Source organism: Hypanus sabinus, chromosome 3, assembly GCF_030144855.1.
Source record: "Hypanus sabinus isolate sHypSab1 chromosome 3, sHypSab1.hap1, whole genome shotgun sequence".
Lineage (NCBI taxonomy): Eukaryota > Metazoa > Chordata > Chondrichthyes > Myliobatiformes > Dasyatidae > Hypanus > Hypanus sabinus.
Window position 1 is genome coordinate 88,863,310 of NC_082708.1, and position 27,734 is coordinate 88,891,043.

At 48.1% G+C, this 27,734-nt stretch overlaps 1 protein-coding gene across 1 annotated transcript in view; it reads left to right on the plus strand.

The window, feature by feature from the left end:
* Positions 1 to 311: 311 nt before the first annotated feature.
* Positions 312 to 27,734, plus strand: part of LOC132390916 (uncharacterized) — a 53,800-nt gene continuing 26,377 nt past the window's right edge. The window contains exons 1-3 of the mRNA XM_059963451.1: positions 312 to 444; positions 4,217 to 4,314; positions 21,536 to 22,607. Of these exons, the coding sequence (XP_059819434.1) occupies positions 312 to 444; positions 4,217 to 4,314; positions 21,536 to 22,174 (870 nt within the window). The 3' untranslated portion in view covers positions 22,175 to 22,607. The remainder of the gene's footprint in view (positions 445 to 4,216; positions 4,315 to 21,535; positions 22,608 to 27,734) is intronic.

Genomic DNA, 27,734 nt, shown 5'->3' on the forward strand with positions numbered 1-27,734 from the left:
GAAGACTGCTCTGCACAATGCTGACACTGTCCAGCCGCTAGATCACCCGCCGGTTCTGTGGTCGCTGCAGACCCCGCCAACTGGATCCACCAACGCCGCTGCCAGTCGCAAGTCCACGAACTCCCTGAAACCGACCACAGCTGCTGCTAGTCACAAGTACACACAGTGTTACTTCTGCAGACTCGAAAAGAACCCCAAAAACGCTGCCTGGCCCGAGAAGCTACCTGCTCCAGCTGCGGAAAGAAGGGCCATTTCGCCAAGGTCTGTAAGTCAGAACCACGAGCGGGGTCAGGCAGCACTGCATGTGAGGCATGGGGGCCGCCATCTTGCCTGTCCGCCTCGTGCAAGACATGGGGGCGGCCATCTTTCTCGACATCACCTCGCCCTGCCCCCGACCCACCAGTGCTTACTGGGCATCAAGACGGCGGTTCAACTCTGGCCTCTGTAACCCTCGACCAAAGCACCTCCACACCAGCTTGCAAGGTCAATGATGGACATCCTGGTGGAGTGGCATAGGACTAGCTGCCTGTTTGACATGGACAGCACTGAGAGTTTTATTAACCTGGACATGGTGCAACGCTGCAGACTCGTGACACGGCTGGTAAGCCAACAGGTCACCAGGGCTTCTGGGACGCATTCCACAGATATCCGGGTGGGTTGTGTAGCGACATTGGTGGTGCAGGGCACAGAATATCGGAACTTTGCATTACTGGTCATGCCTCAATTGTGCGTGCCTGTGCTATTGGGGCTGGACTTCCAGAGCCACCTCGAAAGTGTGACTATGGCATATGACCGGCTCCTCCCACCACTCACTGTCAGGAATCCTCAGTTTTGTGGGACTTCGTCATATATTCCACTACTGACCACACACACACACCAACCCACACATCCCACCCAGCACCATGCCAACAGCTGCGCTACTGACACCACTTGCAGCCTCTCCACCCTCAAGATCACTTCCCCACCGCTATTTGCCAACCTGACCCCCGACTGTAAACCTGTGACAACTAAAAGCAGAAGGTACAGTGCAGGGGACAGGGCCTTCATTCAGTCAGAGGTGCAGCGGCTGCTCAGGGAGGGGATCATTGAGCCAAGCACAAGTCCTTGGAGGGCCCAGGTGGTTCGGTCCGGGCAGAAAAATAGGATGGTCGTGGACTATAGCCAGACCATCAATAGGTTCACGCAGCTTGACGCATACCCCCTACCCGGCATCGCGGATATGGTCAACGAGATAGCTCAGTACAAGGTGTACTCGACAATAGATCTGAAATCTGCTTATCACCAGCTCCCCATCCACCCAGAGGACCGTCTCTACACCACCTTTGAGGCGGGCGGCAGGCTCTATCACTTCCTGCGCGTCCCCTTTGGTGTCACAAACAGTGTCTCTGTTTTCCAGAGGGAAATGGACCGGATGGTGGACCAGTGCCAACTGAAGGCCACATTTCCCTATCTGGATAATATCACCATCTGTGGTCACGACTGGCCGGATCACAACGCCAACCTCCAATGATTTTTCCAAGTGGGCAAAGCCCTGAACATTACTTATAACAGGGACAAGTGTGTGTTCGGAACCACCCGACTCGCTATCTTTGGGTATGTCATGGAGAATGGAGTCATTGGCCCTGACCCCGACCGTATGCGCCCCCTTTTAGAACTCCCTCTTCCTACCACCCTCAGAGCCCTCAGATGGTGCCTGGGCTTCTTTTCCTATTACGCCCAATGGGTCCCTCACTACGCAGACAAGGCCCGCCCCCTGGTCAAGTCTACCACATTTCCCCTCTCTGCCGAGGCCCGCGCGGCCTTCAGTCGCATTAAAGGGGACATTGCCAAAGCAACGATGCATGCGGTGGATGAGACCATTCCCTTCCAAATAGAGAGTGACTCCTCCAACTTCACGCTGGCTACTACCCTCAATCAGGCAGGCAGGCCAGTAGCATTCTTCTCTCGTACCCTTCAAGGCCCTGAAATTCGGCACTCCGCGGTGGAGAAAGAAGCCCAGGCCATAGTGGAAGCTATTAGGCACTGGAGGCACTATCTCGCCGGCAAAAGGTTCACCTTGCTGACCGACCAGCGCTCAGTTGCGTTCATGTTTAGCATCCAACAGCGGGGCAAAATCAAAAATGATAAAATTTTGCGGTGGAGAATAGAACTCCACCTACAACTATGATATCCTGTACCGGCCTGGAAGGCTCAATGAGCCCCCTGATGCCCTATTCCGGGGAACATGTGCCAGCGTGCAGCTCGACCAGCTATACGCCCTCCATGCAGATCTTTGCCACCCGGGGGTCACCCGATTTTACCATTTCGTGAAAGCCCGGACCATGCCTTACTCCCTTGAGGACATCAGGATGATGACCAGGGACTGCCAAGTCTGGGCTGAGTGCAAACCGCACTTCTACCATCCTGAAAAGGTGCAACTTATCAAGGCCACCCGCCCCTTTGAGCGACTGACTGTTTACTTTAAGGGCCCCACTTCCCTCCACCGACCACAATGTCTACTTCCTCAACATTATCGAAAGTACTCGTGGTTCCCTTTTGCCATCCCCTGCCCCGACGCCACTGCCACGTCCATCATAAAAGCCCTGTGCCAGCTCTTCACTCTGTTCAGATATCCTTGCTATATCCACAATGATAGAGGGTCCTCCTTTATGAGTGACGAGCTGCGCCAGTACCTGCTGGCTAGGGGTATTGCTACTAGTCGGACCACGAGCTATAATCCCCGGGGAAATGGACAGGTGGAGAGGGAGAATGCTGCAGTATGGAAGGCCATACTTCTAACCCTTAAGTTGAAAGGGTTGCCGGTCTCTCGATGGCAGGAGGTCCTCCCCGAGGCACTCCACTCTATCCGCTCCCTGTTATGTACGTCCACCAATGCCACCCCTCACGAGCGCCTCTTTTCTTTTCCCAGGAAGTCTGCCACTGGGACCACCCTACCGGCTTGGCTGACATCCCCAGGGCCAGTGCTGCTCCGGAAACAGGTGAGGAGCAATAAATACTCCCTGCTGGTTGATAGGGTTCACCTTCTACATGCGAACCCCCAGTATGCCTAAATGGTCTTACCTGATGGGCGGGAGGACACGGTCTCCGTCTGTCATCTGGCGCCTGCAGGAGCAGCAGACCACTACCCCAAACACTCCACTGTAACTATGAACCCTGTACCCGAGGTGACACCGCGCACACCGAGCCCTACACAGACTCCTCACGACACTCCTATACCGGGCGTCTCGCACGCACATATACCAGGTGCCTCGCACATGCATGAGGGATCACTGACGCCCAGAGGGCTGACAGCTCCAGTTAGGCCGGAACCAGCACAACCACCGGCACCTGTGCAATCACACCTGTGCTACGTAGATCGCAGCGACAGATTCGACCACCTGATAGACTTAACCTGTAAATATACTTGTAAGAAACTTTGCCCCATGGGGACTCTCTTTTAAAACAAAGGGGGGGTGAATGTTGGGAACTACATATACCTGTCTGGACATGCCCCCCCCCGCTTACTGCTCCTGTGGCTCCTCCCATGGACCCCGGTATAAAGGCAATTGGAGCCTGAGTCGCGGCCTCAGTCTCCAGGATGTAGTATGGTGGTCACTTGCTGCTTGTTCTTTCTTCCAGCCAATAAAAACCTATATCTCGCCTCTCGTCTCCGAGAGTTATTGATGGTACATCAATAGGTCTCTTGGTGGCCTCCCTCACTTGCACGGTCACTCAGTTTTTGAGGACGGCTCCAGGCAGATTTACAACAGAGGAGCTTGGTGTGTTCCTTTGTTTTCATGGCATAGTTTTTGCCAGGATACTGACTCACCAGCAGTTGGACCTTCCAGATACAAGTGTATTTTTCCTACAGTCAATTGAAGCACCTTGACTTCCCATAAGTCTCCAATAACAGGTTTCCATTTAACTAATTATGTGACTTCTAAAACCAATTGGCTACCTTAGTGATAATTTGGTATGTCATATTAAAGCGAGGGGGGGGGTATGAATACTTATACAATCAATTATTTTGTGTTTTATATTTGTAATTAATTCAGATCACTTTGTAGCGATCTGTTTTCACTTTGACATGAAAGAATCTTTTTCTGTTGAGCAGTGTCAACAAATAGCCAAATTAAGTCCACTGTGATTCAATGTTGTAAAACAATAAAACATGAAAACTTACAAGAGTGGTGAATACTTTGTAAATTTTTTGTAAATTTTAAATTTTCCCACTCAGGTCAAAGGCTTAATTGCTATGGAGGCTTTGTTTTACTTCTAAGGAATAATGTCTTTCTTGACATGGTGCTGGGGGCTTACTTTGCTTGGCAGGTGGCTGTAAAACAATCTCCGTGGTGGTTGTAGAAGCTGTCTCCAAGACTGCAGGAAATGATTCTGATAGTGGTAGCAATCTCCCCGTGTAGTAGAGTGGTCCTGCCCTGTCCTTAATCTTTCCGAGTACCCATTTTTAATCACCCCTGTTGTACCTGGCCAAGACTGCTTGTTCAGGAGTGAAACATCAAACCTTATTGTTTGATGAGCCTTTAGTTTGTCTCAGCTGTTTGTCCTGCATCCTCCTTCAGAGTCCTGAATAAGGGTCTCAGCCCAAAACTCAACAGTTTACTCCTTTCCACAGATACTGCCTGACTTGCTGAGTTCTTCCAGCATTTTGTGTGTGTTGCTTTGGATCTCAAGCATTGGCAGATTTTTTTGTGTTTGTACTCTTTCTGAGACTGGTTGTGAGGAGGTCTAAGCAAGAGTGTGAGGAACAACCCAGGAACAGCATAGCTAGTAAGTTTTTGGTTGTGGAGTGTGCTGCTTTGTGATATGGTAGGTTTTAGTGTGCTTCTGATGATGTGCTGCATTTGGCTTACACCAAGCATAGTGTTTAGTCTGATGGCCAAAAAGCTCAATTTTGTTTTCATTGGACAATAGAATCTTCTTCCAGCTGACTGCAAAGTCTCACACATGCCTTCTGGTAAACTCTTGTTGAGATTTCATGCGAGTGTTTTCAACAGAGTCTTTCTCTTTGCCACTCTCTCATAAAGCTGCAACTGTTGAAGCACCCAGGCAACAGTTGTCATATGCACAATCTCTCCCATCTCAGCCAATGAAGCTTGTAGCTCCTCCAGAGTTGTCATCGGTCTCTTAATGGGCTCCCTCACTAGTTCCTTTCTTTCAGGGTTGCTCAGTTTTTGAGGATGGCCTGCTCAAGGCAGATTTACAGCTGTGCAATATTCTTTCCATTTCTTCATGATTGACTTAACTGTACTCCAAGGGATATTCAGAGACCTGGAAATTTTCTTGTATCCATCTCTTAACTTGTGTTTTTCAATAACATTTTTGTGGAGTTGGTTGGAGTGTTTCTTTGTCTTCATGGAGTGTTTTTGCCAGGAAACAGATTCACCAGCTGCTGGACCTTCCAGGTATAGGTGTATTTTTCCTACAATCAATAGACAATAGGTGCAGGAGTAGGCCATTCAGCCCTTCGTGCTAGCACCACCATTCGCTGTGATCATGGCTGATCATCCACAATCAATACCCCGTGCCTGCCTCTCCCCATATCCCTTGACTCCACTATATTTAAGAGCTCTATCTAACTCTTTCTTGAAAGCATCCCGAGAATTGACCTCCACTGCCTTCCGAGGCAGAACATTCCACAGATCCACAACTCTCTGGGTGAAAAAGTTTTTTCCTCAACTCCATTCTAAATGGCCTATTCCTTATTCATAAACAGTGGCCTCTGGTTCTGGACTCCCCCAATATGATCGGGAACATGTTTCCTGCCTCCAGTGTGTCCAATCCCTTAATAATCATATCTTTCAATCAGATCCCCTCTCATCCTTCTAAATTCCAGTGTATACAAGCCCAGTCACTCCAATTTTTCAACATATGACAGTCCTGCCATCCCGGGAATTAACCTCGTGAACCTACGCTGCACTCCCTCAATAGCAAGAATGTGTTTCCTCAAATTTGAAGACCAGAACTGCACACAATACTACAGGTGTGGTCTCACCAGACCCCTGTACAACTGCAGAAGTACTTCTTTGCTCTTATACTCAACTCTCCTTGTTATGAAGGCCAACATGCTATTAGCTTTCTTCACTGCCTGCTGATTCTCCATGCTTACTTTCAGTGACTGATGAACATGGACACCTGGATCTCATTGTACTTCCCCTTTTCCTAACTTGACACCATTCAGATAGTAATCTCCCTTCCTGTTCTTGCCACCAAAGTGGATAACCACACATTTATCCACATTAAACTGCATCTGCCATGTATCTGCCCACTCATCCAAGCTGTCCAAGTCACCCTGCATGGCCATAACATCCTCCTCACATTTCACACTGCCACCCAGCTTTGTATCATCTGCTGCTGTTACTTTTAATCCCTTCATCTAAATCATTAATGTATATTGTAAATAGATGGGGTCCCAGCACCGAGCATTGCGGTACCACACTAGTCACTGCCTGCCATTCTGAATTCAAAGATTCAAAGTACATTAATTATCAAAGAACGTATAAATTATACAACCATGAAATTTGCTTGCTCACCGGTAGCCACAAAGCAAGAAACCCGAAAGAAACTAATAAAAGAAGCAGAATCAAAATAAAAGACCAACACCTGATGCACAAGCGAAAGGAAAAAAAAAACAAAAAAAAATGCAATCAATTGAAGTGAAAGCAACATTGCAAACCAATCTATTTCCTCAGAACCAAAACCTGAAGTAGGCCCAAAGTTTTGCATATAAATTCATTATATTAGTGGGCATGGAACACAGCAGCTGGGGCAGTCTTCATTGCCTCAGTACCATGGAGAGAGGAGTGACCATCATTGAGAGCGAGCAAAATTGGCATTCACCTTGGATCCTGACACCCTGTCTGTCTGGGCCAGCGTTTAAACTGACGAAACTCCAGAACAGTAAACGACTCCAGTGCCCTGGAAAGAGAAGCAAATATGGTGAGCGAGCGAAATTGGCTCTCAACTCCAATATGAGCCAGAATTTATATAGACTAAACAGTGGATTCTACCTAACACTAGGACCGAGATACCGCAAAGGACTTGGAGACTAGAATACGCAACCCAGTGACTTGCTCTGGGCCCAGATTTCACTATCCAGGCCACAGACACTCTCGAAAACTTCAAATCACTCAGCGCCCAACGTCATCCATACTCCCTCCCTGTCCAGTTGTACGGGTGTCGAGCTATACACAGAGCGATCCATCCTCACTTCCTGCCCAGTTGTACGGCTGTAGAGCTATACCCAGAGTGATCCATCCTCACTTCCTGTCCAGATGTACGGGTGTCGAGCTGTACCCTGAGTGATCCATCCTCACTTCCTGTCCAGTTGTATGGGTGTCGAGCTGTACCCATAGTGATCCATTCTCACTTCCTGTCCAGTTGTATGGATGTCGAGCTGTACCCAGAGTGATCCATCCTCACTTCCTGTCCAGTTGTACGGGTGTCGAGCTATACCCACAGTGATCCATCCTCACTTCCTGTCCAGATGTACGGGTGTCGAGCTGTACCCATAGTGATCCATCCTCACTTCCTGTCCAGATGTACGGGTGTCGAGCTGTACCCTGAGTGATCCATCCTCACTTCCTGTCCAGTTGTATGGGTGTCGAGCTGTACCCACAGTGATCCATCCTCACTTCCTGTCCAGATGTACCGGTGTCGAGCTGTACCCAGAGTGATCCATCCTCACTTCCTGTCCAGTTCTATGGGTGTCGAGCTATAACCTGCGTGATACATCTTCACTTCCTGTCCAGTTGAACGGGGATCGAGCTGTACCCAGAGTGATCCATCCTCTGCTCCTGTCCTGTTGTACGGGTGTCGAGCTGCACCCAGAGTGATCCATCCCCACTTCCTGTCCAGTTGTATGGATGTCGAGCTGTTCCCAGCTTGATCCATCCTCACTTCCTGTTCAGTTCTACGGGTTTCTTGCTGTACCCAGAGTGATCCATCCTCTGCTCCTGTCCTGTTGTACGGGTGTCGAGCTGCACCCAGAGTGATACATCCTCACTTCCTGTCCAGTTGTACGGGTGTCGAGCTATACCCACAGTGATCCATCCTGACTTCCTGTCCAGTTGTACTGGGTGTCGAGCTGCACCCAGACAGATCCATCCTCACTTCCTGTCCAGTTCTACGGGTGTCGAGCTGTACCCAGAGTGATCCATCCTCACTTCCTGTCCAGTTGTACGGGTGTCGAGTTGTACCCACAGTGATCCATCCTCACTTCCTGTCCAGTTGTACGGGTGTCGAGCTATACCCACAGTGATCCATCCTCACTTCCTGTCCAGTTGTACGGGTGTCGAGCTGTACCCTGAGTGATCCATCCTCACTTCCTGTCCAGTTGTATGCGTGTCGAGCTGTACCCACAGTGATCCATTCTCACTTCCTGTCCAGTTGTACGGGTGTCGAGCTGTACCTTGAGTGATCCATCCTCACTTCCTGTCCAGTTCTATGGGTGTCGAGCTATAACCTGCGTGATACATCTTCACTTCCTGTCCAGTTGAACGGGGATCGAGCTGTACCCAGAGTGATCCATTCTCACTTCCTGTCCAGTTGTACAGGTGTCGAGCTATACCCAGAGAGATCCATCCTCTGCTCCTGTCCTGTTGTACGGGTGTCGAGCTGCACCCAGAGTGATCCATCCCCACTTCCTGTCCAGTTGTATGGATGTCGAGCTGTACCGAGAGTGATCCATCCTGATTTCCTGTCCAGTTGTAGGGATGTCGAGCTGTTCCCAGCTTGATCCATCCTCACTTCCTGTCCAGTTCTACGGGTTTCTTGCTGTACCCAGAGTGATACATCCTCACTTCCTGTCCAGTTGTACGGGTGTCGAGCTATACCCACAGTGATCCATCCTGACTTCCTGTCCAGTTGTACTGGGTGTTGAGCTGCACCCAGACAGATCCATCCTCATTTCCTGTCCAGTTGTACGGGTGTCGAGCTGTACCCAGAGTGATCCATCCTCACTTTCTGTCCAGTTGAACGGATGTCGAGCTGTACCCAGAGTGCTCCATCCTGATTTCCTGTCCAGTTGTACTGGGTGTTGAGCTGCACCCAGACAGATCCATCCTCATTTCCTGTCCAGTTGTACGGGTGTCGATCTATACCCAGCTTGATCCATCCTCACTTCCTGTCCAGTTGTACGTGTGTAGATCTATACCCAGAGTGATCCATCCTCACTTCCTGTCCAGTTCTATGGGTGTCGAGCTATACCCTGCGTGATACATCTTCACTTCCTGTCCAGTTGTACGGGGATCGAGCTGTACCCAGCGTGATCCATTCTCACTTCCTGTCCAGTTGTACGGGTGTCAATCTGTACCCAGAGAGATCCATCCTCTCCTCCTGTCCTGTTGTACGGGTGTCGAGCTGTACCCAGAGTGATCCATCCTCACTTCCTGTCCAGTTCTATGGGTGTCGAGCTATACCCTGCGTGATACATCTTCACTTCCTGTCCAGTTGTACGGGGATCGAGCTGTACCCAGTGTGATCCATCCTCACTTCCTGTCCAGTTGTACGGGTGTCGAGCTGTACCCAGAGAGATCCATCCTCTCCTCCTGTCCTGTTGTACGGGTGTCGAGCTGTGCCCAGAGTGATCCATCCCCACTTCCTGTCCAGTTGTACATGTGTCGAGGTGTACCCAGAGTGATCCATCTTCACTTCCTGTCCAGTTGTACGGGTGCCGAGCTGTACCCAGAGTGATCCATCCTCACTTCCTGAACAGGTGTACGGGTTTCGAGCTGTACCCAGAGTGATAAATCCTCACTTCCTATCCAGTTGTATGGATGTCGAGCTGTACCCAGCGTAATCCAACCTCACTTCCTGTCCAGTTCTACGCGTTTCGAGCTGTACCCAGTGATCCATCCTCACTTCCTGTCCAGTTGTACGGGTGTGGAGCTGTACCCAGAGTGATCCATCCTCAATTCATGTCCAGTTGTACGGGTGTCGAGCTGTACCGAGAGTGATCCATCCTCACTTCCTGTCCAGTTGTACGGGTGTCGAGCTGTACCCACCGTGATCCATACTCACTTCCTGTCCAGTTCTACGGGTTTCTTGCTGTACCCAGAGTGATACATCCTCACTTCCTGTCCAGTTGTACGGGTGTCGAGCTGCGCCCAGACAGATCCATCCCCACTTCCTGTCCAGTTGTATGGATGTCGAGCTGTACCGAGTGTGATCCATCCCCACTTCCTGTCCAGTTGTATGGATGTCGAGCTGTACCGAGTGTGATCCATCCCCACTTCCTGTCCAGTTGTACGGGTGTCGAGCTGTACCCAGAGTGATCCATCCTCACTTCCTGTCCAGTTGTACGTGTGTCGAGCTGTACCCAGAGTGATCCATCCTCACTTTCTGTCCAGTTGTACCCGTGTCGAGCTGTACCCAGAGTGCTCCATCCTGATTTCCTGTCCAGTTGTAGGGATGTTGAGCTGTACCCAGCTTGATCCATCCTCACATCCTGTCCAGTTGTACGTGTGTAGATCTATACCCAGAGTGATCCATCCTCACTTCCTGTCCAGTTCTACGGGTGTCGAGCTGTACCCAGAGTGATCCATCCTCACTTCCTGTCCAGTTGTACGAGTGCCGAGCTGTACCCAGAGTAATCCATCCTCACATCCTGTCCAGTTCTATGGGTGTCGATCTATACCCATAGTGATCCATCCTCACTTCCTGTCCAGTTCTACGGGTGTCGAGCTGTACCCAGAGTGATCCATCCTCACTTCCTGTCCAGTTCTACGGGTGTCGAGCTGTACCCAGAGTGATCCATCCTCACTTCCTGTCCAGTTGTACGAGTGCCGAGCTGTACCCAGAGTAATCCATCCTCACTTCCTGTCCAGTTCTATGGGTGTCGAGCTATACCCTGCGTGATACATCTTCACTTCCTGAACAGTTGTATGGGTTTCGAGCTGTACCCAGAGTGCTCCATCCTGATTTCCTGTCCAGTTGTAGGGATGTTGAGCTGTACCCAGCTTGATCCATCCTCACATCCTGTCCAGTTGTACGTGTGTAGATCTATACCCAGCGTGATCCATCCTCACTTCCTGTCCAGTTCTATGGGTGTCGAGCTATACCCTGCGTGATACATCTTCACTTCATTTCCAGTTGAACGGGGATCGAGCTGTCCCCAGCATGATCCATCCTCACTTCCTGTCCAGTTGTACGGGTGTCGAGCTGTACCCTGAGTGTTATCTCCCCACTTCCGGTCCTGTTGTACGGGTGTCGAGCTAAACCCAGAGAGATCCATCCTCACTTCCTGTCCAGTTGTACGGGTGCCGAGCTGTACCCAGCGTGATCCATCCTCACTTCCTGAACAGTTGTATGGGTTTCGAGCTGTACCCAGAGTGATCCATCCTCACTTCCAGTCCAGTTGTACGAGTGTCGAGCTGTACCCAGCGTGATCCATCCTCACTTCCTGTCCAGTTGTATGAGTGCCGAGCTGTACCCAGAGTGATCCATCTTCACTTCCTGTCCAGTTGTACCTGTGTAGAGCTATACCCAGAGTGATCCATCCTCACATCCTGTCCAGTTCTATGGGTGTCGATCTATACCCAGCGTGATACATCCTCACTTCCTGTCCAGTTGTACGAGTGTCGAGCTGTACCCAGCGTGATCCATCCTCACTTCCTGTCCAGTTGTACGGGTGTCGAGCTGTACCCAGAGTGATCCATCCTCACTTCCAGTCCAGTTGTACGAGTGTCGATCTATACCCAGCTTGATCCATCCTCACATCCTGTCCAGTTGTACGTGTGTAGATCTATACCCAGAGTGATCCATCCTCACTTCCTGTCCAGTTCTGCGGGTGTCGAGCTGTACCCAGAGTGATCCATCCTCACTTCCTGTCCAGTTCTATGGGTGTCGAGCTATACCCTGCGTGATACATCTTCACTTCATTTCCAGTTGAACGGGGATCGAGCTGTCCCCAGCATGATCCATCCTCACTTCCTGTCCAGTTGTACGGGTGTCGAGCTGTACCCTGAGTGTTATCTCCCCACTTCCGGTCCTGTTGTACGGGTGTCGAGCTAAACCCAGAGAGATCCATCCTCACTTCCTGTCCAGTTGTACGGGTGCCGAGCTGTACCCAGCGTGATCCATCCTCACTTCCTGAACAGTTGTATGGGTTTCGAGCTGTACCCAGAGTGATCCATCCTCACTTCCAGTCCAGTTGTACGAGTGTCGAGCTGTACCCAGCGTGATCCATCCTCACTTCCTGTCCAGTTGTACGGGTGTCGAGCTGTACCCAGAGTGATCCATCCTCACTTCCTGTCCAGTTGTACGGGTGTCGAGCTGTACCCAGAGTGATCCATCCTCACTTCCTGTCCAGTTGTATGGGTGTCGAGCTGTACACAGAGTGATCCATCCTCTGTTCCTGTCCAGTTGTAGGGATGTCGAGCTGTACCCAGCGTGATACATCCTCTCTTCCTGTCCAGTTGTACGGTGGTCGAGCTGTACCCAGCGTGATTCATCCTCACTTCCTGTCCAGTTGTACGGCTGTCGAGCTGTACCCAGAGTGATCCATCCTCTGTTCCTGTCCAGTTCTATGTGTGTCGAGCTGTACCCAGACAGATCCATCCTCACTTCCTGTCCAGTTGTACTGGGTGCCGAGCTGTACCCAGACAGATCTATCCTCACTTCCTGTACAGTTGTACGGGTGTCGAGCTGTACCCAGAGTGATCCATCCTCACTTCCTGTGCAGATGTACAGGTGCCGAGCTGTACCCAGAGTGATCCATCCTCTGTTCCCATCCAGTTCTATGGGTGTCGAGCTGTACCCAGCGTGATTATTCCTCACTTCCTGTGCAGTTGTACGGGTGTTGAGCTATACCCACAGTGATCCATCCTCACTTCCTGTCCAGTTGTACGGGTGTTGAGCTATACCCACAGTGATCCATCCTGACTTCCTGTCCAGTTGTTTGGGTGTCGAGCTGTACCCAGAGTGATCCACCCTGACTTCCTGTCCAGTGGTAGTGATGTCGAGCTGGACCCAGTGATATCCATCCTGATTTCCTTTCCAGTTGTAGGGATGTCGAGTTGTACCCAGCTTGATCCATCCTCACTTCCCGTCCAGTTCTACGGGTTTCTTGCTGTACCCAGAGTGATACATCCTCACTTCCTGTCCAGTTGTACGGGTGTCGAGCTATATCCATAGTGTTCCATCCTCACTTCCTGTCCAGTTGTACGGGTGTCGAGCTGTACCCAGAGTGTTCCATCCTCAATTCCTCTCCAGTTGTATGGGTGTCGAGCTATACCCACAGTGATGCATCCTCACTTCCTGTCCAGTTGTACGGGTGTCGAGCTGTACCCAGAGTGTTCCATCCTCACTTCCTGTCCAGTTGTACGGGTGTCGAGCTGTACCCAGAGTGTTCCATCCTCACTTCCTGTCCAGTTGTACGGGTGTCGAGCTGTACCCATAGTGATCCATCCTCACTTCCTGTCCAGTTGTACGGGTGTCGAGCTGTACCCATAGTGATCCATCCTCACTTCCTGTTCAGTTGTACGGGTGTCGAGCTATACTAATTGTACTGGAGGATTGAAGGGAGGCGAATTTTGTCCCCTTGTTCAAAAAAGTAGTAGGGATAGTCCAGGTAATTATAGACCAGTGAGCCTAACGTCTATAGTGGGAAACCTGTTGGAAAAGAGATAGGATCTATGGGCATTTAGAGAATCATGGTCTGATCAGGGACAGTCAGCATGGCTTTCTGAAGGGCAGATCGTGCCTAACAAGCCTGATAGAGTTCTTTGAGGATTTGACCAGGTATATAGATGAGGGTGGTGCAGTAGATGTGATCTACATGGATTTTAGTAAGGCAGTTAACAAGGTTCCACACTGTAGGCTTATTCAGAAAGTCAGAATGCCTGGGATCCAGAGAAGTTTGGCCAGGTGGATTCAGAATTGGTTTGCCTGCAGAAGGCAGAGGGTCATGGTGGAGGGAGTACATTCAGATTGGAGGGTTGTGTCTAGTGGTGTCCCACAAGGATCTGTTCTGGGACCTCTACTTTTAGTGATTTTTATTTATGACCTGGATGTGGGGGTAGAAGGTTGGGTTGGCAAGTTTTCAGACGACACAAAGGTTGGTGGTGTTGTAGATAATGTAGAGGATTGTCGAAGATTTCAGAGAGACATAAATGATCTGGATGATGGGGTGGTAAATTGGATTAGTAAGTATGCTGATGATACTAAGGTAGGAGGTGTTGTGGATAATGACGTGGGTTTTCAAAGCTTGCAGGGAGATTTATGCCGGTTAGAAGAATGGGCTGAACGTTGGCAGATGGAGTTTAATGCTGAGAAGCATGAGGTTCTACATTTTGGCAGGAATAATCCAAATAGAACATACAGGGTAAATGGTAGGGCATTGAGGAATGCAGAGGAACAGAGAGATCTAGGAATAACAGTGCATATTTCCCTGAAGGTGGAGTTTCATGTAGATAGGGTGGTGAAGAAGGCTTTTGGAACGCTGGCCTTTATAAATCAAAGCATTGAGTACAGAAGTTGGGATGTAATGTTAAAATTGTACAAGGCATTGGTAAAGCCAAATTTAGAATATTGTGTGCAGTTCTGGTCACCGAATTATAGGAAAGTTATCAATAAATTAGAGAGAGTGCAGAGACGATTTACTAGGATGTTACCTGGGTTTCCGCACTTAAGTTACAGAGAAAGGTTGAACAAGTTAGGTCTCTATTCATTGGAGCGTAGAAGGTTGAGGGGGGATTTGATTGAGGAATTTAAAATTTTGAGAGGGATAGATAGAGTTGACGTGAATAGGCTGTTTCCATTGAGAGTAGGGGAGATTCAAACGAGAGGACATGATTTGAGAGTTAGGGGGCAGAAGTTTAAGGGAAACACGAGGGGATATTTCTTTACTCAGAGAGTGATAGCTGTGTGGTATGAGCTTCCTGTAGAAGTAGTAGAGGTCAGTTCAGTTGTGTCATTTAAGGTAAAATTGGATAGGTATATGGACAGGAAAGGAGTGGAGGGTTATGGGCTGATTGCGGGTAGGTGGGACTAGGTGAGATTAAGAGTTCGGCACGGACTAGGAGGGCCGAGATGGCCTGTTTCCGTGCTGTGATTGTTATATGGTTATATGTTATATTGATAGGATGCAGAAGTGGGCTGAGAAGTGGCAGATTGAGTTCAACCCAGAGAAATGTGAGGCGGTACACTTTGGAAGGACAAGCTCCAAGGCAGAGTACAAAGTAAATGGCTGGATACTTGGTAGTGTGGAGGAGCAGAGAGATCTGGGGGTACATGTCCACAGATCCCTGAAAGTTGTCTCATAGGTAGATAGGGTAGTTAAGAAAGCTTATGGGGTGTTAGCTTTCATTAGTCAAGGGATAGAGTTTAAGAGATGTGATGTAATAATGCAGCTCTATAAAACTAGTTAGGCCACACTTGGAGTACTGTGTCCAATTCTGGTCACCTCACTATAGGAATGATGTGGAAGCATTGGAAAGGGTACAGAGGAGATTTACCAAGATGCTGCCTGGTTTAGAGAGTATGGATTATGATCAGAGATTAAGGGAGCTAGGGCTTTACTCTTTAGAGAGAAGGAGGATGAGAGGAGACATGATAGAGGTGTACAAGATATTAAGAGGAATAGACAGAGTGGACAGCCAGCGCCTCTTCCCCAGGGCACCACTGCTCAGTACAAGAGGACATGGCTTTAAGGTAAGGGGGGGGAAGTTCAAGGGGGATATCAGAGGAAGGTTTTTCACTCAGAGAGTGGTTGGTGCATGGAATGCACTGCCTGAGTCAGTGGTGGAGGCAGATACACTAGTGAAGTTTAAGAGACTACTAGACAGGTATATGGAGGAATTTAAGATGGGCGGTTATATGGGAGGCAGGGTTTGAGGGTCGGCACAACATTGTGGGCTGAAGGGCCTGTAATGTGCTGTACTATTCTATGTTCTATAAACCAGCAGCAATAGAGTTCACTCTTGAAGTCTGGTTCTGATGTTAAAACCACTATCTTTATTATTATCTACTTATAATATAGCAACTTAACCAACATAAACAGAAGTTAACAGTGTTATGTGTGTGTGTGTGTGTAAACTATCGAGCTCAGGGGAACAAGGATCAGAGTCATGAGATGATAAAGCATGGAATTTCAGTTCATCCATGGAATAAGTGATGGGAGAGAGATGTTTGTAATCCAAGGTAAAACGTAGGGAGAAGGCAATTACATCAAATTCCACAGGTTCCATGATGGAAATTAATAAATTTCAGTGGTCGAAGATCCTCCATCGAGCCGTTCCAAATCCACATGTGAATTACCACCAACGTGATCTGTCACAGGAGTGTCATCTTCAAGGGGTCACCACATAACATGCCCAGGCAAGGGTTAACTTCGAGCGGTCCCACAAGACATTCCTATGGATTATACGAAGTGACAGTCAGTCACACATTCGATGTGCACTGGATCGATAATCAACCCACCCTTGTGGGTATAGCAGAGTTACACATCCCCAGCTTCGACAAGCTGGAGCTGCTACCTTTTCCAGGTGCGCTTCTCTCTCTCTCTCTCTCTCTTCTTCTGACTTCTGACTCTGACTGTGACTGTCTGTGTCCTTGTTTTAAAGGTAAACAAGCTGCGAGTCAGTCAGTGAACAACATCATAGTCCTGCCTCACTGAAGCGCTCTTTTAAAGTGACAGTCCACAGCAAACGAAACCTGTGGGTTCGTAATGCAGTCCATTGAGTCTGCTCCAGTATTTCAACACAGCAGATCCATTTCCCTCTCAAATGCACTCTCCTGCCTCCCCCCTGTAAACTTTCATGCCTTGACTAATCAAGAACCTATCTACTCCATCTTAAATACACCCAGTGTCTTGGCCTTCACAGCTGCCTGTGGCAACAAATTCCATGGATTCACCACCCTCTGGCTAAAGAAATTCCTCCCCATCTCTGTTTTTAATGGGCATCTCTCAATTCTAAGGCTGTGTTCTCTGGTCCTAGACTCTCCCACCATAGGAAACATCCTCTCCATATCCACTGTATCTAGGCCTTTCCACATTTGATAGATTTCAATGAAAATCCCCCTGATTCTTCTAAATTCCAGTGTGTAAAGGACCAGAAACACTAATTATTCCTCATACGATAAGCCTTGCATTCCTGGAATCGTTCTCATGAGCCTCTTCTGAACCCTGGATAAAGTCAATACATCCTTTCTTAAATAAGGGGCCCAAAATTGCTCACAATACTACACGTGAGGCCTCGCCAGTTCTTTATAAAGCCTGAGCATTACATCCTTGCTTTTATATTCTAGTCCTCTTGAAATGAATACTAACATCGCATTTGCCTTCCTCATAAATGACTCAACCTGCAAGTTAACCCTTAGGGAATCCTGCAGAAGGACTCCCAGGCCCCTTTGCACCTCTGATTTTCAAATTTTCTCCCTGTTTAGAAATTAGTCAATGCTTTTATTCCTTCTACCGAAGTGCATAACCAGACACTTCCCTACACTGTATTCCATTTGCCATTTCTTTACCCATTGTCCTAATCAGTCCAAGTCCTTCTTCAGCCTTCCTGCTTATTCAGTACTACCTGCCCTTCCATTTATCTTTGTATCATCCACAAACTTGGCCACAAAGCCATTATTTCTGTCATCCAGATCATTGACATGTAACTTAGAAAGAAGCCGTACCAACACTGATGCCTGCAAAACACCATTAGTCACTGCCAGCCAACCAGAAAAGACTCACTTTGTTCCTCTGTTTGCCTCCTGCTGATCAGCCAATGCTCTATTCTTGCTAGTATCTTTATAGGTACATTAGCACAGCTTACGCCATTGGTGTTTAGAAAGATAAAAAGTTTGAGAAATTATTAGTATCATGTTTCACTTGAGAAACACACATTTTCAATCACATAGGGATGTATGGGGTGACCAGGGAGGGGTAATAACTCTGGTGAAGGGACCATGTCCATTCCAGGGCAATTCATTCACATCTGATCCCCACTAAACACACAGCTCTCCCTATGGTTTAAAGCAGCAACAGTGGCCACACCCCACTTCATTGCCTTGACATGTGGACTAAACCAGGTGAGGGTAGTGGCAGGCCTCTCATCGCGGTGGGTCACCAACATGCATGTCCTACAATCTAAAGTCAGGTAGGGTGGATTGGATCAAATTGACCAACGATGAGATCAAGCAACACACACAAAATACTTAGCAGGCCAGGCAGCTTTCATGGAAAAGAGTACAGACAATGTTTCGGGCAGAGACCCTTCGTCAGAACTTGTTTACTCTTTTCCATAGTTCCTCCAGCATTTTATGTGTGTTGCTTTGATTTTCAGCAGCTGCAGATTTTCTCTTGTTAGAGATCAAATAGCCAGGAAGGTGGGACTGCAATGCTTCATGGTGAGTGAAGGGGATGAAAAGCCAGAGGAGAAGTCTTGGTAATCCACTGCAACCAGTTGTGACAATTGCCCACACCACTGGACTGATACGAGGCTGATAGAGGGGAAATGCTCCAGTGCAACAGCGTGTCAACTTAAATAAAACTCTCCCACACAGGTTTCTTCACATTTCAGAACAATCCAAATCAGAATCAGGTTTAATTTCACTGGCATATGTCGTGGAGTTTGTTAGCCTTGCAACAGCAGTTCAATGCAGTACATAATAATATAGAAAAAACCTGTGAATAACATTAAATACATGTATATATTAGTTAAATTAAATAAGAAGTGCAAAACCTAGAAATAAAAGAAGTAGTGAGGTAGTGTTGCTGGGTTCAATGTTCATACAGGAATTGTATGGCAGAGGGGAAGAAGCTGGTCCTGAATAGCTGAATGTCTGAGTGACTCCAGACATCTGTACCATCTTCCACACGGTAACAACAAGAAGAGGACAAGTCCTGGGTGATGAGGGTCCTTAATGATGGAAGCTGCATTGTTGGGGCATCGCTCATTGAAGATGTCTTGGATATTATGGAGGCCATGATGGAGCTGACTACATGTATGAATCCCTGTAGAAATCCGTCATTGTTGGATATGGCAGACAACCATTCAGGGTAAGATCAATAAACAGTTATAGGATACAAGGTTAACTTTATTGGGCACACTGAAACATACAGTGATGTTTGCTTCTAGGACACAGTTCCAGGGTATGCTGGGGCAGCCCGCAAGTGTCGTCATATTTCCAGAGGCAGAGCAGCATGTGCACAGTTCACTAACTCAGGACTGGGGCAGGAAGCTGAAACACCCAGAGGCAAGACAGCATGTGCATAGTTCACTAACCCAGGATGGAAGCAGGAAGCTGAAGCACCCAGAGGCCAGACAGCATGTGCATAGTTCACTAACCCAGGACTGGAGCAGGAAGCTGAAACACCAAGAGGCCAGACAGCATGTGCACAGTTCACTAACCCAGGACTGGAGCAGGAGTTTTCGTGATCTTTTTACTGAAGGTAGTTTGATGTCTTTTGGCCAACTTTCCAACAAATTTAAGTTACCTAAATCTAATTTTTTTAGATATTTACAAATTAGAAATTTTTTATATAAAGTTTTACCATCCTTTCCTAATTCAACTTTAATAGATTTTTCAGATATGATTTTTACTTTGAATCCCTGTCAGAAGGGATTAGTGGCTCTTATTTATAATATGATTATGAAGATACAACCAGAGGTATCAGGTAGAATTAAACAAGAGTGGGAAAAAGAACTTCAATATAATATATTAACAGAAAAATGGGAAAAAAATTACAAATGGTTAATTCTTCTTCTATATGTGCTAAACATGCTTTAATACAATTCAAGGTCGTACATAGAGCTCATATGTCTAAAGATAAGCTTGCTCGGTTTTATTCTCATGTGAACCCTCAATGTGACAGATGTCATTCAGATGTGGCCTCATTGACCCACATGTTTTGGTCATGTCCTACCTTACATAACTATTGGAAGGACATATTTGCTACCATTTCCTCAATTTGGAATATTGATTTACAACCTCGTTTTATCACTGCAATTTTTGGTATACCAAATGAAGACGGTAGTCGACTTTCCCCTTCAATTAGATGAATAATCACCTTTGCAACATTAATGGCCAGAAGGTCTATATTACAAAATTGGAAAGAAGTAAATCCTCCTACCACATTTCAGTGGTTCTCTCAAACTATCTCTTGTCTGAGCTTAGAAAAAATTAGAAGTACTATTTTCGATTCATCAATTAAATTTGAAGAAACTTGGGGACCGTTCATTCGACACTTTCATATGAATTAATTTGGCCTCTTCCAGACCTTCTCTCTTTTTATTCTTGTTCTGGTATGGAGTTCCGGAGTTTTTGACACTATCATATACAAATAAACTATTATTATTGCCCATGTTAGTTTAGGTTTTTTTTTAATATACATTTTTTCTTGCATTTTTTCTTTCTTTTGATGATTATTCTTATCCTTTTTCATGTATAATCAATATAGGTTTGATTGATTATTGTACAACTTTTTTGCTGATATTTTAATAAGATATTGGTATCTTATTACTAATTTAACTTCAAGTCTAGTGTATTCATAACCTATTTAATACAATATTATGTTATGTTTTTTATATGAAATTTAATAAAAAGATTGTAAAAGAAAGGACTGGAGCAGGAAGCTGAAGCATCCAGAGGCAAGACAGCATGTGCACAGTCCACTAACCCAGGACTGGAGCAGGAAGCTGAAACACCCAGAGGCAAGACAGCATGTGCACAGTTCAGTAACCCAGGACTGGAGCAGGAAGCTGAAGCATCCAGAGGCAAGACAGCATGTGCATAGTTCACTAACCCAGGACTGGAACAGGAAGCTGAAGCACCCAGAGGCAAGACAGCATGTGCATAGTTCACTAACCCAGGACTGGAGCAGGAAGCTGAAGCACCCAGAGGCAAGACAGCATCTGCACAGTTCAGTAACTCAGGACTGGAGCAGGAAGCTGAAACACCCAGAGGCCAGACAGCATGTGCACAGTTCACTAACCCAGGACTGGAGCAGGAAGCTGAAGCACGCAGAGGCAAGACAACATGTGCACAGTTCACTAACCCAGGACTGGAGCAGGAAGCTGAAACACCCAGAGGCAAGACAGCATGTGCACAGTTCACTAACCCAGGACTGGAGCAGGAAGCTGAAGCACCCAGAGGCAAGACAGCATGTGCACAGTTCACTAACCCAGGACTGGAGCAGTGTGGTGAACTATGTGCCTGTCTGGACACGCCCCCTGCTGACTGCACCTGTGGCTCCTCCCACAGGCCCCTGTATAAAGGCGATCTGAGGCCTGCCGCTCAGCCTCAGTCTCCAGGACATAGTATGATAGACACTCACTCCTGGTTCCTTCTTCCAGTCAATAAAAGCCGATATCTCGCCTTACGTCTCAGTGTGAGTTATTGATGGTGCATCAAGCAGGAAGCTGAAACACCCAGAGGCCAGACAGCATGTGCACAGTTCTCTAACCCAGGACTGGAGCAGGAAGCTGAAGCAGCGAGAGGCAAAGCAGCATGTGCACAGTTCACTAACCCAGGACTGGAGCAGGAAGCTGAAGCACCCAGAGGCCAGACAGCATGTGCACAGTTCACTAACCCAGGACTGGAGTAGGAAGCTGAAGCACCCAGAGGCCAGACAGCATGTGCACAGTTCACTAACCCAGGACTGGAGCAGGAAGCTGAAGCACCCAGAGGCCAGACAGCATGTGCACAGTTCAGTAACCCAGGACTGGAGCAGGAAGCTGAAGCACCCAGAGGCAAGACAGCACGTGCACAGTTCACTAATCCAGGACTGGAGCAGGAAGCTGAAGGACCCAGAGGCAAGACAGCATGTGCACAGTTCACTAACCCAGGACTGGAGCAGGAAGCTGAAGGACCCAGAGGCAAGACAGCATGTGCACAGTTCAGTAACCCAGGACTGGAGCAGGAAGCTGAAGCACCCAGAGGCCAGACAGCATGTGCACAGTTCAGTAACCCAGGACTGGAGCAGGAAGCTGAAACACCCAGAGGCCAGACAGCATGTGCACAGTTCACTAACCCAGGACTGGAGCAGGAAGCTGAAACACCCAGAGGCAAGACAGCATGTGCACAGTTCACTAACCCAGGACTGGAGCAGGAAGCTGAAACACCCAGAGGCAAGACAGCATGTGCACAGTTCACTAACCCAGGACTGGAGCAGGAAGCTGAAGCAGCGAGAGGCAAGACAGCATGTGCACAGTTCACTAACCCAGGACTGGAGCAGGAAGCTTAAACACCCAGAGGCAAGACAGCATGTGCACAGTTCACTAACCCAGGACTGGAGCAGGAAGCTGAAACACCCAGAGGCAAGACAGCATGTGCACAGTTCACTAACCCAGGACTGGAGCAGGAAGCTGAAGCAGCGAGAGGCAAAGCAGCATGTGCACAGGAAGATGTACAGGCTCCTTGCACATTGCTTGAGCTCTCTACTGAACTTGAAAAACAATGTTACATTGGGCCTGTCAATGCTACAAATAATCTTGTAAAAATATCGCCTTGTTTTCTAAATTTTTGGCATTGTTTTTCAAATATTCCTTTCTGAGGGAGGGAATGCAGAGACAACACAGGTCTATAAATCATTTTCACATCCCCCTGACACTCCACTCATTCACTTTATCCTGCTAATTTTAAAAATATGACTTCTGGACACAATCCTTCATCGAGAGGTATGTATGTCAAACTTACAAGTGATAGATTATCAATTATAAGTAGACTGAGTATATAAATTTTAATTCATCATGTCTTGAATTTCATTTCTCAAACCTGTTTTCTCAGTTATCTGACATCCACACATACTGTATATTTAGTAAACACTTTGAAAATTGCACTTTTCCTCCAATTAAAACCCGTTGAAAGTAGTAACACTCTAAAATTAGTTTAATCAAGGGGCTTATATTTTTAAAAATTTGTTTTCAAAAGAGAATCAACGTCTTACTTCATATGATTTTCAATGTGATAATTTGCACAAATTTGTGATGTAGATTAAAATTGTTTCTGTGTGATGTATGAATTTATGGATATGTAGCATGAGATAGTTAATTTCAGATTTTTAACCAGTTTGTATGTGTTATTTTACAACACAAACATGAAATTCTGCAACATTAGAACTGACCAGCTTTCGATCAGCAACACACACAAAATGCTAAAGGAACTCAGCAAGCCAGACAGCGTCGATGGAGAAGAGTACAGTTGGTGATCAAGGGTTTTGGCCCGAAACGTTGACTGTATTTTTTTCCATCAATGTTAGCTGACCTGCCGAGTTCCTCCAGCATTTTGTGTGTGTTGCTTGGATTTCCAGCATCTGCAGATTTTCTCTTGTTTGAACCTCAGTCTAAAAATTACTATTACTGATTAATGAATTCAGAAAGTATTCTTAAATCTTTAGCAAACCTAACACTCCTGAGATTCTGGATTACCTGTCCTACCGTGTCCAGTATATATTTTATATCATCTTCAATTCTGACAGCTGACAGCAACTGGTGTCAGTAACAGCTTTGATTGGTAAGGAAGTTAATGGGGAGAAAGCAGGTAAATGAGGTTGAAAAGGATAGCCATGATTGAATGGTGAAACAGACTCATTGGGCTGTTTGACCTCATTCTACTCCTACATCTCATTGCCTTTTGATTCTGCCCCTTCATAGTTGGTAGCAAATCTCATTAAACTGTCTTAAACCATGCAGTGAAGTACAGCAACAGTAGGGAGCAGGCCATGATTTCAGGCGATGAAACAGCATCAAGACACACGTAAACCAGCAGTGTAGTCTCCATAATTATGTATGTGTTGGATGACTAATTAGGGGAAAGTAGATTTAAATTTCTGACTGATTAACCTGCATAGACAGTATGTTTAAACAGCGATATTACACTCATATATATGATCAGACCCACTGTAAGACTCTGGATTAGATGACAAAGTTAATTGCTTTACAATATTAAACTGTGATTCAATGTTTTTCTCTTTTCCTTTTGTTACTTTCCCTTTAAATATTACTTCAGTTTCAATTTTTTAAAATGCATTAATGAGAGAGACATTTAAGATAATTAAAAAAAAATCCTCTCAGCATTTATAGCCAACAGAGCTGGAATAGTTTTCTGAGAAATTTTGGGTAAGCACCTCATTGGCAGTTCTGTTAACGCTCAGACACCCTCCATGCCAGCTATTGGAAGCTGAGGTGCTTTGGGCCAGAAACGGAAGTTACGAATGGGTGGGACAGTGTGGTAAGCTATGTATACCTGTCTGGACATGCCCGTCTGCTGACTGCTCCTGTGGCTCCTCCCACAGACCCCTGTATAAAGGCGATTGGGGCACTGCTCCTCCCTCAGTCTTCGAGATTTCGTGCTCCCTTTTGCTGTTAATAAAAGCCTATCGTTCACTTCCAGTCACCAAGAGATACTGATGGTGCATCAATTTTATTAACAGCAATTTTAAAACATGGAGAGCATTTTACGACCCGACAGATTGGATCTCGACCCTCAATCCTTGGAAGCTGGCAATGCTTTCAAACTCTGGCTAGCCTGCTTCGAATCGTACCTGGAGGAGATTCAATTGGTCGAGCCTGCCACGATGTGCAGAGTTCTCCTCTCTGGGGTCAGTCCATGGGTCTACTCCATGATCAGGGAACAACCGAGCTACCAGGGCATGCTGGATACCCTCAAAAGATGATACCTGCAGACGGTGAACACCGCCTATGCAAGACATAACTTAGCGACACGGCAGCAGTGGGCAGGAGAGTCGAGCGCTGAGTTTGTCCGGGCCCTACAGACACTCGTGTGGGCCTGCAATTGCCAGGGGCTGATGGCAGAACAGCATGCAGAGCTCCTAGTAAGAGACGTGTTGTCACGGGGATCAGGTCAGCGTACGTACACCAGTGGCTGCTGGAACACGCCGATCTTGCATTACATTCGGTGATCAAGCTGGCTGACATGCTGGAGGCTGCTCTGCACGACACTGACGCCCTCCAGGTGTGCGATCTCCCACCGGCCTCATGGACGCTGCAGACCCCACAACCCGCCGGTGAATCGACCTCGGCTGCTGCCAGTTGCAAGTCTGTGAAGTGTTACTTCTACAGACTCAAGAAGCATCCCCAAAAACGCTGCCCGGCCCTAGAAGCTATCTGCTCCGGCTGCGGAAAGAAGGGCACATTCCACCCAGCACCATGCCAACAGATGCACTGCGGACACCACTTGCGGCATCTCCACCCTCAAGATCCCTCCCCCACCGCTGTTCACCAACCTGACCCCCGACTGTAAACCTGTGGCAACTAAAAGCAGGGGGTACAGCGCGGGGGACAGGGCCTTCATTCAGTCAGAGGTGCAGCGGCTGCTCGGGGAGGGGATCATTGAGCCAAGCACAAGTCCTTGGAGGGCCCAGGTGGTCGTTGTTCGGAACGGGCAGAAAATAGGATGGTCGTGGACTATAGCCAGACCATCAATAGGTTCACTCAGCTTGACGCATACCCCCTACCCTGCATCGCAGATATGGTCAATCAGATAGCTCAGTACAAGGTGTACTCGACCATAGACCTAAAATCCGCTCACCATCAGCTCCCCATCCGCCCAGAGGACCGCCCCTACACCGCCTTCGAGGCGGGCGGCAGGCTCTATCACTTCCTGTGCGTCCCCTTGGGTGTCACGAATAGTGTCTCTGTCTTCCAGAGGGAAATGGACTGGATGGTGGACCAGCGCCAACTGAAGGCCACGTTCCCATATCTGGATAACATCACCATCTGCGGTCACGACTGGCAGGGTCACAACACCAATCTCCAAGAATTTCTCCAAGCGGCCAAAGCTCTTAACCTTACCTATAACAGGGACAAGTGTGTGTTTGGAACCATCCGACGCGCTATCCTTGGGTATGTTGTGGAGAACGGAGTCATTGGTCCTGACCCCGAAGTATGCGCCCCCTGTTAGAACTCCCTCTTCCCAACACCCTCAGAGCACTCAAACGGTGCCTGGGCTTCTTTTCCTATTACGCCCAATGGGTCCCTCACCATGCAGACAAGGCCCACCCCCGGTCAAGTCCACCACATTTCCCCTCTCAGCCGAGGCCTGCGTGGCCTTCAGCTGCATTAAAGGGGACATTGCCAAAGCAGCACTGCATGCGGTGGACGAGACCATTCCCTTCCAAGTAGAGAGTGACGCCTCCGACTTTGCGCTGGCTGCTACCCTCAATCAGGCACGAAGGCCGGTAGCATTCTTCTCTTGTACCCTTCAAGGCCCTGAAATTCGGCACTCCGTGGTGGAGAAAGAAGCCCAGGCCATAGTGGAAGCTATTAGGCACTGGAGGCATTATCTCGCTGGCAAAATGTTCACCTTCCTGACCGACCAGCACTCAGTTGCGTTCATGTTAAGCAACCAACAGCGGGACAAAATCAAAAGTGATAAAATTTTGAGATGGAGAATCAAACTCTACACCTACAACTATGAAGTCCTGTACTGGCCAGGAAGGCTCAATGAGCCCCCTGATGCCCTATCCCAGGGAGCGTGTCCAGCACGCAGCTCGACTGGCTATACGCCCTCCATGCAGATCTTTGCCACCCGGGGTCACCCAGCTTTTCCATTTTGTGAAAGCCGGGAAAATGCCTTACTCCCTTGAGGAAATCAGGACGATGACCAGGGACTGCCAAGTCTGCGCTGAGTGCAAACCGCACTTCTACCGTCCTGAAAAGGCCACCTGCCCCTTTGAGCGACTGAGTGTCAACTTTAAGGGCCCCCTTCCCTCCCCGACCGCAATGTCTACTTTCTTAGCATAATCAACGAGTACTCACGGTTCCCCTTTGCCATCCCCTGCCCCGATACCACTGCCACATCCGTCATAAAAGCCCTGCGCCAGCTCTTCACTCTGTTCGGATATCCCTGCTATATCCACAGTGATAGAGGTTCCTCCTTTATGAGTGACGAGCTGCGCCAGTACCTGCTGGCTAGGGGCATTGCTACTAGTCGGACCACGAGTTATAATCCCCGGGGAAATGGACAGGTGGAGAGGGAGAATGCCAGAGTGTGGAAGGCCACACTCTTAACCGTTAGGTCAAAGGGACTGCCGGTCTCTCGCTGGCAGGAGGTCCTCCCTGAGGCACTCCACACCATCCGCTCCCTGTTATGCACGTCCACCAATGCCACCCCTCATGAGCAATTCTTTTCTTTTCCCAGGAAGTCTGCCACTGGGACTACCCTACCAGCTTGGCTGACATCCCCAGGGCCAGTACCGCTCCGGAAACATGTGAGGAGCAATAAATACTCCCCGATGGTCGAGAGGGTTCACCTACTTCATGCGAATCCCCAGTATGCCTACGTGGTCTTACCTGATGGGCAGGAGGACACGGTCTCCATCCACGACCTAGCGCCCACAGGAGCACCAGACCCCTACCCCGAACACTCCCCGGTGACTATGAACCCCGTACCCACCAATGTATATACCCACAAGACACTGCGCACTCCAAGCCCTACACAGACATCTCACGACACTCCCATACCAGGCGCCACGCACATGCATGAGGGGTTGCTGATGCCTAACAGGCTGGCATCTCAAGTCAGGCCGGAGCCAGCACAACCACTGTCACCAGTGCAATTACCACTGGCAATGGTGCAGTAACCACCGGTGCTACATAGATCACAGCGACGGACTTGACCACCTGATAGACTTGACCTGTAAATATACTTGTAAGAAACTTCGCCCCATGGGGACTCCCTTTTAAAACAAAGGAGGGGTGAATGTGGTAAACTAGGTATACCTGTCTGGACACGCCCCTCTGCTGACTGCTCCTGTGGCTCCTCCCACAGACACCTGTATAAAG